This window comes from Branchiostoma lanceolatum, chromosome 8, assembly GCF_035083965.1.
Source record: "Branchiostoma lanceolatum isolate klBraLanc5 chromosome 8, klBraLanc5.hap2, whole genome shotgun sequence".
NCBI lineage: Eukaryota > Metazoa > Chordata > Leptocardii > Amphioxiformes > Branchiostomatidae > Branchiostoma > Branchiostoma lanceolatum.
The window spans coordinates 16,535,119-16,555,426 of NC_089729.1; the positions used below are offsets into that span (position 1 = coordinate 16,535,119).

The 20,308-nt window shown below is 39.4% G+C and overlaps 3 protein-coding genes and 1 long non-coding RNA gene across 4 annotated transcripts in view; 2 read left to right on the forward strand and 2 right to left on the reverse strand.

The window, feature by feature from the left end:
- The window catches only part of LOC136439800 (DNA-directed RNA polymerase III subunit RPC5-like), a 28,858-nt gene extending 15,036 nt beyond the window's left edge, over positions 1 to 13,822 (reverse strand). The window contains exon 1 of the mRNA XM_066435395.1: positions 13,798 to 13,822. The gene's annotated coding sequence lies outside the window, so the exon portion shown is untranslated. The remainder of the gene's footprint in view (positions 1 to 13,797) is intronic.
- On the forward strand, positions 10 to 3,766 carry LOC136439802 (large ribosomal subunit protein mL62-like). The gene is made up of 6 exons (XM_066435397.1): positions 10 to 237; positions 1,033 to 1,087; positions 1,336 to 1,395; positions 1,542 to 1,624; positions 2,460 to 2,629; positions 3,552 to 3,766. Exons 1-6 carry the CDS (start codon positions 85 to 87, stop codon positions 3,637 to 3,639), a joined length of 609 nt encoding a protein of 202 aa, XP_066291494.1. The 5' UTR covers positions 10 to 84; the 3' UTR covers positions 3,640 to 3,766.
- Positions 4,692 to 6,951, reverse strand: LOC136439801 (submandibular gland secretory Glx-rich protein CA-like). Its single transcript, XM_066435396.1, has 4 exons — positions 6,728 to 6,951; positions 6,530 to 6,575; positions 6,135 to 6,319; positions 4,692 to 5,787 (listed from the first exon to the last, which is right to left on the reverse strand). The coding sequence occupies exons 1-4, from the start codon at positions 6,800 to 6,802 to the stop codon at positions 5,008 to 5,010; spliced, it is 1,086 nt and encodes a 361-aa protein (XP_066291493.1). The 5' UTR covers positions 6,803 to 6,951; the 3' UTR covers positions 4,692 to 5,007.
- A 347-nt stretch (positions 13,823 to 14,169) lies between the features above and the next one.
- Positions 14,170 to 19,991, forward strand: LOC136440829 (uncharacterized). Its single transcript, XR_010756721.1, has 2 exons — positions 14,170 to 14,605; positions 16,713 to 19,991. It is a non-coding gene; the product is annotated as an uncharacterized lncRNA (long non-coding RNA).
- Positions 19,992 to 20,308: the final 317 nt, after the last annotated feature.

The following is a 20,308-nucleotide window of genomic DNA, read 5'->3' on the forward strand; positions in this document are numbered from 1 at the left end:
TTTGTGGTCTTTTCTCGAAAGGTCAGAGTTCGGGAAAAGTGTCCTTGCTGTCTGGGTCGCAGTTGTGAAGTCTTCCTGTCCAAAATGCTCCGTAGAAGTTGTTGTGCGCTATTCAGACTACGCAATAGTTCTTGTCGGGTTCCTCATCTATCTAGAAGTTCCACGTACAAGAGCGTATACAGTTTGGACAGACTATATCCGGACAGCGACCCCACGGGTTTTCTGAAAGTTCCCGAGGTGAGCGCCCTCCCACTCCATTTCATAATTTTTTCCAAGTGTACACTTTGTGACTTGCATACATATGACAGTTAACATACATACAGAAAATCATACCTGTTCAAAAAAGCTGCCAAAGGCTGTGAAACCTCATCCAAGGGGCATGCCTTTTTAAAGGTCACTCAGGGCTCGAAATTCATTTTTGCAAATAGGTGCACTGGTGCACCCTACCAAGAGAATTAGGTGTACAGAAATAAAACTGGATGCACCACATAAAATCAAGTTGAATGTCAACAAAACATAATTACAGTTTGATGCTCTTATAATCATAATTAAAAACTATAGTGTGTAATTCTATAGCTTCCAATTTTCAGACAAGTAGTGCATCAAAGAAAGTGCAACAAATTTTAATTTTAATTTTACAAATGGTTATACATTGTATTGCTTTTTCTGATACTGTTTACTAATGTACTAAAGTACCTTTACCCTATAGCCTACAAAAATATCTAGGTGCACTAGTGCACCCACAGTCAAAAATTAGGTGCACAGCTCTAATTTTGGGTGCACACAGGTGCACATGCACCCAGTATTTCGAGCCCTGTCACTTGAAGCGTCTGTGACAAATTATTAGTGCCTCATAAATACCTTATTGTCACAAATAATGAAATATCATTTCTGTGTTTGTCTTCAGTTTCACAAGCTATCTTCGTGGTAAATTTTGTAATAGTGGAACCATACAGATCAGAAATGTGAGGAAACTAAAGTGTTGAATGATGATTATGACCTGTACTATGTTTGTATCCTCCCATCCTGTAGGGTGCCTATAGTACACGCAGTAACCCTGACAAGTTTGATGGACACATCCCTGTTGGTAAGAATGCTTCCATTTATTTTTCAGAGATTCAACATTTTCGGAATGGTAAAACTGTCAGTATCATAATATCAGATTTTACTTCATTTGAATACTAGTAGTAGACATGTAAGCATGGTGTGAGATATCTTATGTTTTAATATTATCTACAAAGTCCTGATATTTTCATTTTCTTATTGCGAGAAGTAACAACTTGGCTTTTTTCTCTATGTGTATAACAATATATTTTGTTGTCTTATTTCTTCTAGACAAATTGAAAATTTCATACAGCAAAAGTAGTGGAGCTGGGGGACAACATGTGAACAAAGGTAGCTTCCTCATTGGAAACTTATCACATTATGATATTATATTTCATACACTTGTTATTTTCTTTGAAAATATTCCTAACAGCTTTTCATTTTTATGAAATGTTCACAAAAGGCATTAAAAAATTTGTTTTTTGTTCTGTTTTCAGTGAACACAAAGGTTGACTTGAGATTCCATGTGCAGAGTGCTGATTGGCTCCCAGAAGATGTCAGGCAGAAGCTTACAGCAGTGGTACTGTACTCCCATCTCTTCACATCTTTTTCTGTCTGCATCTACATAGTACAGAACAAGGTCCTGCAAGGACAAGAATGTGAAAAAAAACAAAATCATAACCTCCTAGAAATCTATGTCTTATGAGAGTTCAAAAATCTCACAACTTTGTGAAATTTTGAAAATTGAATGTGAAAGAAAAACAACATCATAACCCCCTAGAAATCTTTTTCTAACAAGAGTTCAAAGATCTCAACTTTATAAAACAACATCATAACCTCCTAGAAATCTATTTCTTACGAGAGTTCAAAGATCTCATAAACTTTGTGAAATTTTGAAAATTGAATGTGAAAGAAAAAGAACATCACAACCTCCTAGAAATCTATTTCTTACAAGAGTTCAAAGATCTCACAACTTTTTGAAATTTTGAAAATTGAATGTGAAAGAAAAACAACATCATAATCTCCTAGAAATCTATTTTTTACAAGAGTTCAAAGATCTCACAACTTTGTGAAATTTTGAAAATTTCTTGTATGTCTAGTCTTACCGTATTATGCAAATAAGGTTTAATATTACATGTCCATTGATCACATCCTGTTACTCTATGGTGAATGTGTGGAAAATATATAACTGCGAAAACAGACAGGCAGACCAAAAATGATACCTCCCTGTTAGTTAATAGCCTCTACCATTGACCCCATGACCTTGACTGTCATTTCTGGTTAAAGACTAGTTTTACCACCTCTGTACTGTGCTTTCTGCCACTCCAGCAAGTCTTGTAGATGCTTCATACAGTAGTCTTATCAGTAACAAATCAACAATAGTAGAGAAGGGTCATAGATGTTTTGTGTTGTAGCAAAAGAGTCGCATCAATAAAGAAGGGGAGCTGATCATCAAGTCCGAGGTTAGCAGATTCCAGATGCGGAACTTGGCCGACGCACTGAAGAAGCTAAAGGAAATGATCGAGGAAGTCAATAAGAAGCCTAAGGAACCCAGTAAGGAGGACAGGAATCTGTGGAGACTCAGGTAGGGGTTAGATGTAGATTTCAGTTTACTGCTATTTCCTTACATAAGATGAGGCCTTTTTGTAAAGAAAAACAAAAGCTTCTTCTTGTTTTATTTTTCTGTAGTTTCTTCTGTCTCCCAACAGTTTGCTAATAATAATAATGGTTTTATTCGGTTCGTGTAGTTGTACAGATTCGCAGGGCCTTTGGGATTGGTCCTGAATTGCTCTGACACTCACAAATCACAGACAATACTGGACGTCATTAAAATCATTCATCACTAGTATTCAGTGTTCTCGCCAGGCCTTTTCAGCATAGGGGCCCCCTATGCTGTGATTTGGACCCCCTATGCTGTGATCTGGACCCCTATGCTGTGTTTCAATGAGCATAGGGGTGTTTCTTTCTGGGACAAACCTTGTGACCCTTCATAAATCTTATAAAAAGGTCATATTTGGCTTTAGAATGAGGCTGTGACAGTGGAAAAACTCTACTTCACAAAATTTATCCCTCAAAATGATGAAATATTGTCTCATTGGGTCATGAATTTACAAATTTTCCGGGGGAACATGCCGGACTCCCTACTCTGGTCATGTCTTCAGCACTCCACGCGTGACTTGCACCGCTAAAGTTGGACTTCTGTACCTGACCCCTATGCTGTGAAAAAATTCTGGTGAGAACACTGAGTATTACTGACTAAAAATATTTAAAAGCTTTAAGATGTAAAACATTCCCCTAAGTAACAAACCCCTAACTTGTTATCATGGTTTTATTTACTACCGGTAGTAGTATAGTTTATTTCAATTCAAATCAATAAGTACTTTAGAAACTATCAACAGAAATGTTTCCTGGTTGTCATTTAATTCATATGTTTTATAAAAGATGTATGTCAGAAAGATTGCATGTTGGTTGAAGATTGATGAGGTTTTTCGATGTTGTTGTTTCAGTGTAGAAAATGCCAACCGGGAGCGACTGAGGCAGAAAAAAATGAGACAACAGACAAAACGTGACCGTGCCATTCCTGTAGACTTGTAGAAAGTACAGTACATGCACCCAGACACTCAACTTTGCTTTTCTTCAACATGAGTGCACATATTTACCTTACCATACCATGGTATAAGTGTGTAGTCAAATCAATAGATTAAATGTATCTTAAAACTCACTGTTGGTTTTTCATCTTTAAGATGTCCTGAACATTTGCCTTTAAGATTACAGCTGAACGTACCGTCCTACATGTAATCATAAGCCTACCTCTTGACTGAGGCTTTCAGTTTAACTTTATTACCTTTGCCAGAAGGTTATGTTTGTGGTTAAGGCTGATGTGTGTCTATCCTTTTGTGAACCTGATTACTGGAGAATGCCTAGGTGGAATGCGTTGATATTTGGTACATGGTTAGGTCTTGATAAGACTCTGAAATTATTAGACTTCGGGCCCCCTAGCATGCGCAGCTTGTTATGATACCGTAGTGGAACTCCAAGTTTTGGTATCTTTTGATCCGAAGATGGTATGGTAGATAGCACTTGGGCTTAGAAACTTAGAAGTTTGGGCCTCCTAGCAGCTTTTTCTGGAAGTGCAGGGACATTTTTTGTCAGAAACTTTCTCGGGATCTGTCCCTACCGCGGACGGGATCCGTCAAATATGTTTGCTTCAAAATTTGCAAATCCTGGGGCCATTTTTTGGAAATCTATAGATAAATAATATGAACAGTGTGAATAAATTTAGACTTTGGGTATTACAAGTACCAGTATGAATTAGCTATATTGAACCAATTGTTCCTTTAGATATGATTGTTTTTATCATATGGAAATTGACCAAGTTTGCTGTTCGGAATGCTCAGCATCTAAAGAGGTTTGTTTCTTCGTGAAAGCTAGGACATCCTATGATTTAAGACATATTTTCTACTCCCCCAATTACTTCTTTCAACGCCTCACTGTAGGTACATACAGAAAACAACTAGAAAACAAGTTACACACCAATGTGACGACGGGAACATGATATCTAGCTCAAACAAAAGCATTTCCAATACTCCTGTACGTCAAGAGGCCATCCTCCTTCCCGGAGTAATAACAGTAAATACTATTGTGGAAAAATTGTTAAATTTAATTTATTTGATAAGTTGCAGTCATGCAAGTGAGTTTAGTCTTTAGCCACACACACATTCTCAGAGACAGTCTATGGCTCATTGTTTCGAAGACCATTTACATGAATATTGCAATAACTGTATACACAAAAAATTACAAAAAACACCAAACATTGAGTTACAGTTAGCTATGTAAATAACGTTATATGATACAATATAAAAGTATAAACGGCTAGTTGTCATATCTCGACTAATGAGAGGCACGTTTGATTAAACTACATTGGAATAAAAGAGGACAGGATAACTGTGACTTGTACGTAGTCTAATGTCGTTTGTGACCGTGTGTATGAGACCTTTCCCCACGGCTGTGTCGTCCGTGCCTACCAGACCTCCCGCCATGACTGTGCCGCCCATGCCTATGAGACTTTCCCCCATGCCTATGAGACTTTCCCCCATGCCTATGGGACTTTCCCCCATAGCTATGTTGACCACCGTGACTATGTCGACCACCGTGGCTTGACCTGCCCCCATGGCTTGATCGCCCGCCGCCTTGCTCAGGGCTCTCCTCGGAGGACTCATCGGGGTCTTCAGGTGACTCCGGAGATTCTTCTGAGGATTCCTCCGACTCTTCTGAGGATTCTTCTGACGATTCTTCTGAGGATTCCTCCGACTCTTCTGAGGATTCCTCTGACTCTTCCGACGATTCTTCTGAGGATTCCTCTGACGATTCTTCTGAGGATTCCTCTGAGGATTCCTCTGACTCTTCTGAGGATTCTTCGGAGGATTCCTCGGAGGATTCCTCTGACTCTTCTGAGGATTCTTCTGAGGATTCCTCTGACGATTCTTCTGAGGGTTCCTCTGACGACTCTTCTGAGGACTCCTCTGACGATTCTTCTGAGGATTCTTCTGAGGATTCTTCTGATGATTCCTCTGAGAATTCTTCCGACACTTCTGGAGACTCATGAGAACTGCCATCGCCACCCGTCCCATCTCCGTTCTCGCTCTGCGCTCCGCTCTCGTTCCCATCCCCTCCCTGGTTACCGCCGTTTTCCTCAGAGCTGTCGTTTGTTTGTTCTTGCTCGATTGAACTTTCGCCTTTTGTCTGTAGGCAAATTGAGGGAAAACTATAGCTCAAACCAGTGAAACAAGGAAAAATGTACAACTCGCCAAAAAACAGTTACTCAAGCAACTGGATAAGATTTTGAAATCTTTCAGTCACTGACGAAATAATAGCGGTTGCTTGAGTAACTGTTTTTTGGCGTACATAATTACCTGGATGTTTAACCTTCATCAACGTAAAATATGTACAACTGTTTAAAGATATACAACTGTGTGTGAAAAAGGTACAAATGTGTTTGAAAATGTACGACTGTATGTAGAATGTACGAACACAAAACGCCTGTTTCTTTTAGACGTAGACATTTTCTTCAAGCAATGTAAACTCCTTACCCCACATGGAGCCGGTACGTTCCACGGCCAGTCGCACCCCTGTTGCTCCTCGTTAAAGACGACGTTTCCCGGTGAACAGCGGCGGCGTAATGGCCTGGGGTGACCGTCCACACACTCGTAGTAGCGCCGGCAGTTCTGCAGATCCTGGTACAGACGGCCTATTTCTTTTCCCTCGCAAGAGAATGCTGAAATAAAGGTAGGTAACACATTATATACTGTTCAAATCTTTCATACAAAATGAAAGAATAATTGTTCAAATCTTTCATACAAACTGAAGGAATAACTGTTCAAATCGTTCGTATAAACTGACGGGAAAAAGGGTGCATCGTTGCACCTTTCGTTGCATCTTATATCTGCAAAGCAAGTGAAAAATTAAGCCATTTCACAAAACATACCGTTCGGTCTTGGTCTGCGGTCGTGATGGCCAGCACCTCTACCTCCCTGAAATTGACCCAAAAAAATCAAATGAAATTCCAGGCCTTGTATTAAAAGAGCTGGCTTTTTTGTCAAAACATGCAATTTGAAAAAAAAAAAAAATGGATCATATCTCAGAAACATAGCCAAAGGACGCGGTTGGATATAAGAAGACTCACCCTGCGATTTCCAGCGGGCATGCAGAGAACTGCAGCAGGCAAGGCGATCAGCAGAACCAGCAGAAGATGGTTCATGTTGAATATGTTGTAGTGTTGAGTTCGCTTCTTGCCGGCAGAATATTATATTACGGCGACTTCGGTAAGGTTGTCTTTGGTCTGGAAGTCGGCTCCACCTTTATATCTTGGCGGACTGGTGTTTACTTTCTGAGTTGTTGTTGTTTTTCGTGCGTCAAATTAAAGAAACGGTGAAGCATGACGTCATGATGACGTTGGCTTGCCTTTTGTGTACAGTAGAGTACAGTCAAGTAGGATGCTTTGCGTCCAGTTTGGACCGCTCATTTTTACCTCTTCTTTATCCAATTGACACTGTGGGTTTCTGTGGGTGGTCCAGGGCTCTGAAGTTGTATTTTACAGGATGACTTTCCATAAGGCGGTCAAACCTGGCTTTAAAAGCGTTCACCGAAGGTGTGGTATGTGTATCATGAAGTACCGTGCATCGAAAACAGCGCTACAATTACAACGATGTTCAATATTAACTTAAAACATTCAAAAACTTCCGAAATTTGTGACTTATAGAGTAACTGTCCAACTCACAATTTTCAGGTTTTTATCAAAGTTTTGGGTGCCTTTAGATGAACAATCGCTGACCCACTGGTAACAGGTGTTTGTTTACCTGGTTTAGCAATGTTTACCACCTGTCGGACAACCTGTAAACGACGCGGCGTAACACCCCTTATACCTGGCCTTTGACCCATCTACAAACAGGATGTCCAAAACGCATTTGATTTCAATGACGTCAGCATCGCTTGTCAATATCCCCGTTTTGTATAGTCCCCTGTGACAACGTGTACCTTCGTTGATAGGATCAATAACCTCCTTGATAGGATGGATAGTGTTATCGGTTTGTGTGACGTAGAAAAGATTGTCTGACGGAGAAAGTTTGTTTCGGGTGACGTCATACCGGCAAGTTGTCTTGATTGATAGCTGACAATCTAACCTAACTGGAGACGCCCGTATGTTCCGATCGCGACTATGTTATGATTAGGCTCAGCTTTGGGTAGAGGGTGTCGGAATATGTAATAGGGTGTTGGAATCAAACATAGGGTTATAACCAACTTGACTAGTGTCACTCTAACTTAATCGCAACACTGTAAATGTAGAGGTAAAGTACATACCAATGTATCGTGGAATCAATGGAAGCACTTGAAAAAAGAATGCAATCTTTGTGTTTGATGCGTACATGTAGTTCCTTTTATTTAGTATTGACTATAATTGTAACACTACGAGCAATATGTACCATATAAAATCCAATCCAGAAAACGCACAAACTATCGTTATTTGTCACGTCACGTCACGTACAGTATATGTACAACTAGAGTTCCACGACCTCATACCTTCGCCAAATGATCTTGACCTTTATGACTGACGTATGTAGGAGTGTTTCTCATCAATCATAAATCATACCAGTTGATCGTCTTCAGCCAAATAACAGAAGTTGCCCAAAGTATGAGCTTATCAAAGAAGGTTATGCTAACATTTATCATCAATTATGCAAATGAGGTCCTTATTAGCATAATTTGATTCAACGATTCAACGATAAGTATGAAATTGCCATCATTTACCTGTATGGAAATATAGTAGTTTCTCGTTGATTATGCAAATTACGCCTACAATTGCATATTTTCTATCTATTAACATTCCTCTCTTCCTCAGTTACGAATGTCACATATTTGAAAAGTCATATCATGGAACACAGCGGGGTTTTGAAATTGTCTCATTAGTTATGCAAATTATAATCTGATTTGCATAATTATATCCAATCATACAAAGCATCACGTAAGCTATCTACATACCAAAAATCAAGCCCATCCATCAAGCGCATCCATCAAGTTATAGTATTTTCTCATTAATTATGCAAATGAGGTCTTCATTTGCATAGTTGATATGTATTGATATTTCTCTCCTCAGTTTAATACATATGTCACATGTTTGAGAGTCCTATCATGGAATTTGGCGGATATATAAACTTTCCTCATTAATTATGCAAAATAGATACTTATTTGCATAATACGCCAAAAAGCAATTACTCAAACAACTGGATATGATTTTGGGAACGGTCAGACGTTTCAAGTAGCATCCACTACTTTTCGTCAGTGACTGTGAGCAAGATCAGTTGAACAGCAGGTTTATAACCACGAACTATGAATTGATATGCTTGATTTGCATAATAAGTATCTAATCATGTACATCATCACTCAAGCTATCTACCTACCAAAAATCAAGACCATCCATCCAGCCCATCTTGAGTTATAGTATTTTCTCATTAATTATGCAAATGAGGTCTTCATTTGCATAGTTGATATCTATTAATATTTCTCTCCTCCTCAGTTACACATGTCACATGTTTGAGAGTCCTATTATGGAATTTGGCGGATGTGTAACTTTTCCTCATTTATTATGCAAATTAGATACTGATTTGCATAAGAAGTATCTAATCATGTACATCATCACTCAAGCTATCTACTTACCAAAAATCATGACCATCCATCAAGCCCTTCTTGAGTTATTCCCTTTCAAAGTCTGAATCAAAACCTGCTCCTGCAGTTCCAAAAAAGCCGCTAGGGGGCCAAAACCTATATCACTTACTCTCTGTCCAAAGAGCTATCTACCAAAAATCAGGACCATAGCATGACCAGAACACGAGATATCAAAACAGGAAGTTCCGCTGCAGTACCGTAACAAGCCGCTAGGGGACCCAAAATCTAATCATTTCCATGTCTCATCAAGACCTACCCACCTACCAAATATCAAAACAATCCACCCAAGCCTTCTCGAGGTATGCTGTACGTTACAAACACACACACAAACAAACGCTACCCTCTGCATAACCTTCTCGGCGAAGGTAATCAGGTATATTTTTAGCACTGGGTATTATCATATGGTTTCGAATCAGCATGTCACTTCAAATGAATTCGCTGCAAAGTGTATAATATGTTAACGTCACATTCCCAAAATTTATTATTCAAGGAACAGGTATCTCTACGTTAATCTTCACTCTAACGTTTTCTCTTTTTTGGCGAGATCGAAGGAACTGAATTGCTTGTTTTATTGCTCGCTGGAGCCAAGGAGGTTAAATACATGTGTATTTAACCACCTTGCTGGAACGTTCGAACAAGGTCTGTTCTTAATGTATCCCCTGTTCACACTTTGCTTGGACGGAGAGAGACAATATCTACCAGACAAAATGTGTTGTTTATGTATAACTAGAGTTCCACGACCTCATACCTTCACCAAATGATTTTAACCTTTATGACTGACGTATCAGGAATGTTTCTCATCAATTATAAATCCTACCAGTTGATCTTCTTCACCCGAAAAACAAAAGTATGAGCTTAACAAAGAAGGTTATGCTAACAAAGTAACATTTATCATGAATTATGCAAATGAGGTCCTTATTAGCATAATTTGATTCAACGATGTTCACATTCAAATAACTTCCAAATGACACTAGTATGAAAGTGCCATCATTTACCTGTATGGCATTATAGTAGTTTCTCATTAATTTTGCAAATTAGGCCTATATTTGCATATTTTTTATCTATCAAAATTCCTCAGTAACAAATGTCACATATTTCAATAGTCATATCATGGAACACAGTGGTTTTTTAAATTGTCTCATTAATTACGCAAATTAGAATCTGATTTGCATAATTATCGTCGAATCATACAAAGCATCACGTAAGCTATCTACATACCAAAAATCATTACCATCCATCAAGCCCATCTTGAGTTATAGTACTTTCTCATTAATTATGCAAATGAGGTCTTCATTTGCATAATTGATATCTATTAATATTTCTCTCTTCTTCAGTTACATGTGTCACATGTTTGAGAGTCCAATCGTGGAATTTGGCGGATGTATAAACTTTCCTCATTAATTATGCAAATTAGATAATGATTTGCATAATGAGTATCTAATCATGTACATCATCACTAAACCTATCTACTTACAAAAAATCATTACCATCCATCAAGCCCTTCTTGAGTTCAAAGTCTGAACCAAAACCTGCTCCTGCAGTTCCATATATCACTTACTCTCTGTCCAAAGAGCTATCTACCACTCAAAAACCAGTCCCATAGCTTGTCCAGAACACGAGATATCGAAACAGGAAGTTCCGCTGTAGTACCGTAACAAGCCGCTAGGGGACCCAAAATCTAATCATTTCCTAGTCTCAACAAGACCTACCCACCTACCAAATATCAATACAATCCATCCAAACCTTCTCGAGTTATGCTGGTCGTTACAAACAACCAAACAAACATACACACAAACGCTACCCTCTGCATAACCTTCTCGGCGAAGGTAATAACATGACGCAGTCCACATTTCATACTATGTCGTGCGTTCATAGGGACTTTCTACAACGGAGGTGTACCTTAGCCTACATAGCAGGCTTCGGCCGTGCTGTTTTCTGAAGCTTTCTTTTGAGGCTAGGTGAAGTATATTTTGAAAACGGCAGTCAAACTGGTAAGAAATGTTCAATTTTTATCAAGCCTTTGCTACGATTGTTCCTAGATAAACAAACACAAGGAAGGATCACAACACACAGTTCTCTATAAATTTATTAAAAGGAATCATTTTACAATGTAATTTCCTATTTTTGCATTTACACACATTTATGTAGATATTTTTGGATGGAAAATATTGTCACCTTGAATATACTAATTTATTATTAACTAGAATGGCAACATTTTCTGGAAAATGCAGAATATTCCCCTTCCATTACCTACACCTCAAATATGACATCCTTAGCATTGACTGTAAGGATATTGCCAAGTTTCTGCATACATTATGCAAAGGAGGTCGGCATTAGCATATAGCATCTCAAATATGACATCCGTTATGATCCGTAGCTTTTATGGTAAGGGATATGCATAAATTATGCATAAATTATGCATAATGCACTCATTAGCATAATGTATGGCCAGGTTTTCTGGCCTTTCCTAAAGGTACCTGCATCTCAAATATGACATCCGTAGCCTTTACAGTAAGCTAAATACAAGTTTATGCATAAATTATGCAAATGAGGTCTGCATTAGCATAATTTTTAAACAGATGTGTTCACCTCTCCTAAAGGTACCTACATCTGAGATATGACATCCGTAGCATTTACGGTAAGGGATATGCATAAATTATGCAAACGAGGCCCTCATTAGCATAATTTATGGCCAGGTTTTGTGACCCTTCGTAATGGTACCTACATCTCAAATATGACATCTGTAGCTTTTACGGTAAGGGAAATACAAGTTTCTGCATAAATTATGCAAATGAGGTCCTCATTAGCATAATTTATTGTCAGGTGTATTCACCTTTCCTAAAGGTACCTACATCTCAAATATGACATCTGTAGCTTTTACGGTAAAGGAAATACAACTTTATGCATAGATTATGCAAATTAGGTCCTCATTAGCATAATTTATGTCCAGGTGTGTTCACCTTTCCTATAGGTACCTACATGTCAAATATGACATCTGTAGCTTTTACGGTAATGGAAATACAAGTTTCTGCATAAATTATGCAAATGAGGTCCTCATTAGCATAATTTATTGTCAGGTGTATTCACCTTTCCTATAGGTACCTACATCTCAAATATGACATCTGTAGCTTTTACGGTAAGGGAAATACAAGTTTCTGCATAAATTATGCAAATGAGGTCCTCATTAGCATAATTTATTGTCAGGTGTATTCACCTTTCCTATAGGTACCTACATCTGAAATATAACATCCGTACATTGTAACATAAGGTACATATGACTTTCTGCAATACCATTACTAGAGCTACCACCGCACATCTACTTGGTTTTTGGCAGAAGAAGAAAGAAGAAGAAGAAGAAAGAAGAAGAAGAACAGGCAAGCAAAAACAATATATCCCCCTTCCCACTGGAAGGGGAATATAATTATATATCTCGATAGTAAAATATTAACCATTTGGTTTTTTGTTCACTCTATGCAATAGTTTAAGTTATACAATAATTTTGACAGAAAACATGATTTTTATATTTACAGAAATTGCAAGATCTGCAAGCTGTCAACATCATCGGCTAAACACTAATCTGCTACATCTTTCCCTAAGTTGCACATTTTTCAATTTACATGTTACAGTCGAAAGTACGATATAAAAATATAATAATTGTTATGAAACAAAACAAAACACCCATCTGTAATAACTAATAACCGATACAAAAATAGCTATATTGCATCTTGATATATATCGTCACCTTAGTATCATGATAATGCAAAAGAACAAGTACACCTAACAATGTAAAAGATATATCTATATTCATAAAACTAATACTAACCTGCTAAGACATTTCAACGTTACGAAACAGGTTTAACAGCTGGTAGCTAGACTATTGATAATAGTCCCAAAATAATTACTCAAGCAACTGGATAAAATTTTGAAACAGTCAGACGTTTCAGACAGCATCCACTGTCTTTCGTCAGTGACTAACGACGATAGGACTGAGAACACCAGGTTTTATACCAAAACTCTGAATAGGTATGTTAATGAGGTTAAGAAAATTTAGGATGTCTTGAAGTAGTCTTTAAAAGGAGATTAATTCAAGACAAAGTTATGTGCCAATAGGTCAATTAGCTACTGTTGATTTTAGTACAATAACTAAAGATTGTTCGTCCGGGGGTGGGGGGTGGGGGGCAGTACATTATCCCAAGTGCCTGAAAGTTCAACGCGAAGACCCCCTTTCCTGTTGAGGACGGGGTTGTACATCCTCTCGTATATTGCGTCTCTAATTCCCCGTTCGAACCAGCGTTCCTCACCCCCCACCCTGGGTGGTGGTGAATACTGTAATTCTTGTTTCTTCCACTGTAAATTTTAAGTTCACTGTTTTCACGGTCACCTCTGTACCGTGAACATATCATATGATTGATTCACATATCCGTTCTGTAAATCGCTTGCCGCCACCGTGAAGTTAAAGTTCAGTGAAAATGTGCATTTTCGATACACCGTGAAATTTCGCTACCTGAAGATAAAGTGAACTACAGTACTCACCTTGGTATCAAACAGTCCCTGTAGGAAATGTTTGTATGTATTGTGGAATGTGTATTGCATCCTCCCAGCATGCCCGATATGGTCGGTTTGTTACCTCCCATAGCGGCCCTGCCCTTCCGAGCCCCTGAACACGGTTATGGCGCCGTCACCAAACGGCTTTCGGCCAATCAGAGGGTCTGCTAAAGGTCATCTCAAGCAAAAGCGCAAAGGACGCTATCAACCAATCAGGTTACGTCTTTCGTCTTGCTCATTAATTATTCATGAGCCACAACTGCCGTTTGTGCCAAATAAGGTCAGCTCGTTAATTATTCATGAGCAAGTGTCGGCGACGGCGCCATAACCGTGTTCAGGGGCTCGGAAGGGCAGGGCCGCTATAGGGGGTAACGAACCGACCATACCGGGCATGCTGGGAGGATAGTATATTGTAATGATTGCTGAGATGGTCTCATACATTTATGTCAACCAATCAACCAACCGAACCCAGTTTTAACCAACATCCAACCCCAGCCAACAACCATATTTCCTTAATTAATCCCTTGAGTGGTTGACGGATACAAGTTTGACTGTACCTTGCCCCCTTTTTCTGCCACAAAATACTGTGTGTTGTGTGTTTTCTTGTGACTCTGCAATACATAAATAAGAGTAGGTTGGAAGCTGGGCCAACAGTAATAAACAAGCAGTAATTATTAAGTAATAAAAATAATTTTGGTCATCTTTTCAAACCGGTTTATCTACATTCACACTGGCCATTTCAGGACCTTCGTCAAGCAGCCTTTCGACACTGGACAAAACTAAGCCGCACTTTCAGGTAATCATCATCGTTTTGTTCTAAATCAGCAAACTGTATTCAAGATTTTAACCTACAGTAACAGTATGACTATGTTGAAAAATAGAATATCCGATAACAATGCATTGATAATGAATCTATCTGTATAAAATGCAGATAGCCAAAACTGATGATTCCTAATCATATGCAAGAATGGACCCTCTCCTACTCTCCAAGCAGAGGAGGGGTTCCAGCTGGTTTTTGACGTGTTTTTAGGCGCTTTTGTCGGGCTTTCTACTTTGTCATTTTTTTGGTCTCTTCTGGGGTTTGAAGAGACCAAAAAATGACAAAGTAGAAAGCCCGACAAAAACGCCTAAAAACACATCAAAAACCAGCCAGAAACCCTCCTCTGCTTGGAGAGTACCCTCTCCTACAACAAGCCGCCATTCAGTATTCTGGATAGATATAAAAAAGCCATGTTGGACACTTAACTACATTTTGTGTCCCACTAATGTTCTCTGTTAGTTCGAGGAGGTAACCCCACATATAAAACCTCCTTGGTCGGTCCAACCAAGGAGGTTTAAACGTCTTTAGTTCATTTACCGTTTTATACCCGAGTTTTCTTTGACCCCTTTTCTATCAATCAAGAATTTCAAATCGTTATGCTCCATATTTCATTTATTTGCAACTACAGCAAAATGTTGTCATGGGTAATGAAGTTCACCACTTACACTTACTGCATTTGAGGTGAAAAGGACGTTTTGGGGTTAGAAGGAGCAAGGACATTAGAATGTCCTTAAAAGGTCAGTGACCTGCCTTGGGTTAACTGGCATCAAGGAGGTTATAATTATACAGTAAATGCATCTAAATTCGCATGGTTTTTATTTTGCAGTATGGAGAAAATCGAGTGTTCGCGGTGTTTTCAAGTTTGCGTTTGAAACTATAATAGCGCTACAGTCATAGGTCGGCATTTCTGCATTTACAGTTGGCATCATGTTTCTAAGCAGATGTAGGCCCCGGGGGTGAAAACAAAATTCACACCCAGGTTATAGTATCTGTATCTGTCTGTATCTGTATCTATATAGCCGGTATAACCGCCATCAGGCGTAACACACCAGCTTAGTCGAAATCGTGGTGAAAAGGGTTTTACACTTCAGTCCATGTGAAATACTCTCTCGCTGCCCAAGGCACATTTGTGGATATTCAAATGCTGGAACATGTTTAAAACAATTGGTGTAATGTAAGTCCAACAAATGCAAGCGTTAGCCCATCTCACTTTGTACCAGAGGTGTTATAATGCATTTATAATTAGTGTCACACTACTAATGTTCGCTGTACTTGTTGTCTGTACAATTGTCGGTGACAACAGTACCTTTTGTATTCTGTCCTGAATAATGTTTGAGAGGTATCACATAATGCTATATAATATTCTTTGTCTGGAAAAAGCTTTTTAAATTTTGAACTGAGTTTATAGGGTAAAAAAATGTGTGAGGTCTTTGCCTACTCCGTCCATTTGGTAAGAAAATAGAATACAAAAATCTTTTGTAATAAATTGGCTAGAGAATGACAAAATTTCTTAAATACATTGGAATCGCTATGGCAAAAGGAGTGAGTGCATTTCAAATCTATATTTACATGTTTAAATGTTCTTTTTTATTTTCTATTTATGTTAAGTTTTTATTTTCAAAGATAAGCAACTACACATGCATTTGTAATATCTTATCAAGTACTGTACTGTACTGTGACCAGTGCAATGGCCTAGTGGGTAGAGTGTTCGCCTTGCACACGATAGGTCGTGAGTTTGATCCCCGGCCGGGTCATACCAAAGACTCTAAAAATGGTATATACTGCTTTCTCTACTTAGCACTCAGCATTTGGTAAAGAGTATGGAAGTTAAACACACACCGCTACCAGTGGACTAGCCCCCTGCTGTAGTGATTGCACAAAGTTGTGTGGCATTGGTGCGGGAAGGAACTTTGACTGTACTGGTTTCAGATGTCTACAGCATTTAGCAGCATGTCGATCAAGTACTATAATATACTATATACCTATACTTATGCCAGCATCAGCACAATTGTTTCTTGCCTAATTAATTCACATAACAATTTATCAATCCTAAAATATGCATAATTTTCATTTCTTCATACAGAGGACAACCACGTCATATCTATGACTCACAGTGACAACGAGAATCTCCAAATCAAGCGGCTCTCTACAAAGGCATCAGGAATCGTGAATGAGACCTTCTTCGTGGGTTATAATTACTGACACTGGGAAAAAGGTGGAATTTGACAGATCAAATCATCACTGAGTAAACCTGCTATCGTGGAATTCTGGGACGGTTTCATAAACACAACGTCTTCCAAACGTTCGAACCACCCAACAGCTTCCAGTTCATGGATATGAGAACAATTTCAACCATTTGTCACACCGATCCTGCTGCAGTTGTAGAGGGGACTGAATGACATTGACAATACCTTCACTTCCCCTTGTTTCATCTTGACATTCCAGCCAGTAGGTACCCTGCTGAGTAACCAGGCTGTTGAAACGTGCTCGAGGCACTACATCGAACTTCATTTTTACATCCCACCTGAAGAACGGTGCAGCTCCTACAAGGTCAGCATTCCCCAGATTCCAACCGGGGTCTCCCAATAACCAACTGATTGGGCTCAGGAGCTCAACTGTGAGGCCGCTATACTAATCGAGCTATACAGGCACATCTTTGATAGTAGGACTGGTGTAACAACTATTGTTTTAGAGAGAACACTGTAACATTGCGATACTGCCAGGCAAAAAAAGTCACAACTGTAAGAAAGCACATAGGCAGGGAGAATATTATGGAAGCAAACGACGCTGCCAAGGCAAAAGTAATGTCTTCACTGAAGGCAGCAAAAGGCATTTTGATAACCCTGCTGTCAGCCATTTTCATTTCCTTCAGTGCTGAATTCATAGCATTGGTAAGAAAGGATGGTATCCCGAGTTTCCAAATCCTCTTCTTAATGCAATTGATTGAGCTTTTAGCTACTGTACCTATTTATGCAGTCCTTCGGCCAAGATTAAGAGTTAAGAACAGACATGAAACCATCATGCTGCTCCTTTCTGTGATTGTTGCAAATGCCGTTGTGATTGTGTTCAACCTGTCTTTTACCTATACAGTTCCTGGCATTGCGTTAAGTATCATTCAAGGTGCGATGCCTTTCTTTGTTGCCTGGATGGGATTTTTATTCCTAGGTGAATCTCTGGGTCTTGTAGACGTTTGTTCGATTCTGATTAGCGTGACAGGTGTTGTTTTGGTGGCGATTGGGGTGACACAGATAGCCGCAATATCTTCCAAGCTACTCGTGTTGTCGATTGTCATTCCGCTGCTAGCTGCATTTGTCTTTGCCCCCGACATGGTTATCATGCGGTACCTGACGGCAACACTAGGGGTGCCGATAGTCACATCTTTGCTGTATCAAGATTTGTTTGGGACAGTAGCATTACTTGTTATAACCTACGCGGTAGAGACTCCAGTCTGGACAATGACATTGCGTACAGCGTTATACGTGGTAGGAATCGGATTGAGCAACTGCCTTGGCTACTTTACTCTCCTTATAGGCTTAAAATGGGAAAAAACATACATCTCCACAGCAGTTCGCATGTTTGTCATCCCCTTCTCCCTTCTGCTGGACTACTTGTTTTTGCACAAAGTACCGAATTCCCTCCAAGTTGCGGGTGTGGTCTTGGTGATATTAGGAGTGGTGTTAGTTAGCGTGTACACATGGTGGACCCATCGTCAGGAGGAGTTGCAAATCATACTTCTCGAAAAACTACATTTTGACCCTGGCGAGAAATAAGGGATGCTGTATGTACCACTGTCGTTCAAGAGAGTTCCTACTTACCTTATTGCCCAACCATCCTTTGTACCGAAATTTGTACTGTGATATGTACTTGTACAGATAGATACAATGTCCGAGACAAAAAAAACAGCATCTTCCTATCTTCATACGTCCCAACCCTGGCTGAGACTGCAACGCGAGGATAGGAATGACACACATGACGCACAGTCCATAGCCATGACTACGGCCGGAGTGCAACCATCATCCCTCCAGATGAAGAGAAAAGAAAAAATTTCAAAGTGATCTCTGAACCAATTTATAATTAGCTCTTCTTCCACACCATGTCACGACAGAGAAGACAAACCCTATTCACTGGACTATGCACGCTACTAAAATGGAAATGGACATGTACAAACTGGTATGTTCTTTTCTACCTGACATAAGGAGAAAAGCTGCCAAACAATGGAAGACCAAGGAGGTAGGGAAGACAATATAAGAGGTTCCATACAGATTGATCAATGCATCAAGAGTTAAGTGTATGGAAGCACTATCGAAGCTGAACAGAAACTTCAAGGCAGCCAGGAAATTAAGAAGCTGCAAACAGAGTACATGCTGTTCTCTAAGTATATGAACTTTATGTAAATGAACTGTAATATCATTAATTTAGTATCTGAGGTTTCACAGGGTATGGGTTGATAGTTACCACAATGTACATGTAGGACCATGGAGGTTATAGGGAGACAAATTGCTTAGTTGTTAAATGTTAATTGACATTGAATGTGATACTAATATTTGTGTATGGGTCAATCTGTCTCTATGCACAATTAAGAACGATCATTTTCTCATTATTTATGCAAATTAGGCTAAATTTAATAATTGTTATCTGTTAATGTTCCACATGCCATAAATAACATAATTTTACATGTAATAAAGTCCTACCATGAAAAACTTCAAAAAAGACTTGCATATCCGGACAGATTTATTTGATCCACTCATACCGTAATGGATCCATGAAAACAATGAAAAGAATGACCTGTTGCATCTACTCATGCCCACTGTCGTCCTCAGGACTGGCGTGGAACTCAAGCCATTTCCAAAGGCACAACATTAAAGCATGTGACAGGGGATTCAAACTCGGGACCTCTGGGTTTTGGGCCGTTAAGCTATCGATGCCACTTATACAATTGAAAAAGAATGACCTGTTGCCTCTCCTCGTGGCGGCTGTCGTCCTCGGGACTGGCCAGGAACTCCAGCACCTGCTCGAACAGCAGGCGGTTCACCAGGATGGAGTTCTCGTGGCTCGCCATCTGTCGCGCCAGGAACGTGGAGAGGCAGCCCACCTGGATCGGCGTGAAGCCCACGCTTTCCACCATCACCTAGTGGGGAGAGAACGTTCCCACATTGATAATAGCGCACATTGTACAGTCAAACATGTACAAGCAGGCTTTTATTTGGGATTTATAGACGCTTCCAAAAAATTTTTGGGAGGGGGGAACAGTCTTCCCCAATGGGCTCTATGGATTCACAATTTCCCGGTAGCTTTGAATGTCAATCAATTTTCATATTGTATGACGAATCCTATCTATTAAATGGCCAACTGTCTACTGTGATCATTGGTTCATTTCCCTTAGCTTTGTGTGGTCACTGAAGAAAGGTTTGACTGCACTTTCTCTATAAAGCAAGACATTTGAAGAGATCATCGGGGCTATGAATGGGAGGTGCACAACTATTAGCTATAGCAACAGACAAGAAACAACAGAGAACAGTAACGGGGGGAAAGGAGGTTTTAGGGGTGTTTTGAATTTGTGGTTGAAACAATTCTGTAGTGCACTAGTAATACAATGGAAATGTACCTCATACCAAACACATACATGTAAATCTATAGGGCATATTCACGTGACGTCATCAACCTTGCCCTCCGTGGGCG

Coding starts and splice junctions, on each gene's coding strand:
- LOC136439802 (XM_066435397.1), top strand. CDS start 85: ATGCTCCGTAGAAGTTGTTGTGCGCTATTCAGACTACGCAATAGTTCT. Junction 238..1,032: donor GTTTTCTGAAAGTTCCCGAG/GTGAGCGCCCTC, acceptor CCCATCCTGTAG/GGTGCCTATAGTACACGCAG. Junction 2,630..3,551: donor AGGAATCTGTGGAGACTCAG/GTAGGGGTTAGA, acceptor TTGTTGTTTCAG/TGTAGAAAATGCCAACCGGG.
- LOC136439801 (XM_066435396.1), bottom strand. CDS start 6,802: ATGAACCATCTTCTGCTGGTTCTGCTGATCGCCTTGCCTGCTGCAGTT. Junction 6,576..6,727: donor TGCCCGCTGGAAATCGCAGG/GTGAGTCTTCTT, acceptor GGTCAATTTCAG/GGAGGTAGAGGTGCTGGCCA. Junction 6,320..6,529: donor CCGCAGACCAAGACCGAACG/GTATGTTTTGTG, acceptor CCTTTATTTCAG/CATTCTCTTGCGAGGGAAAA.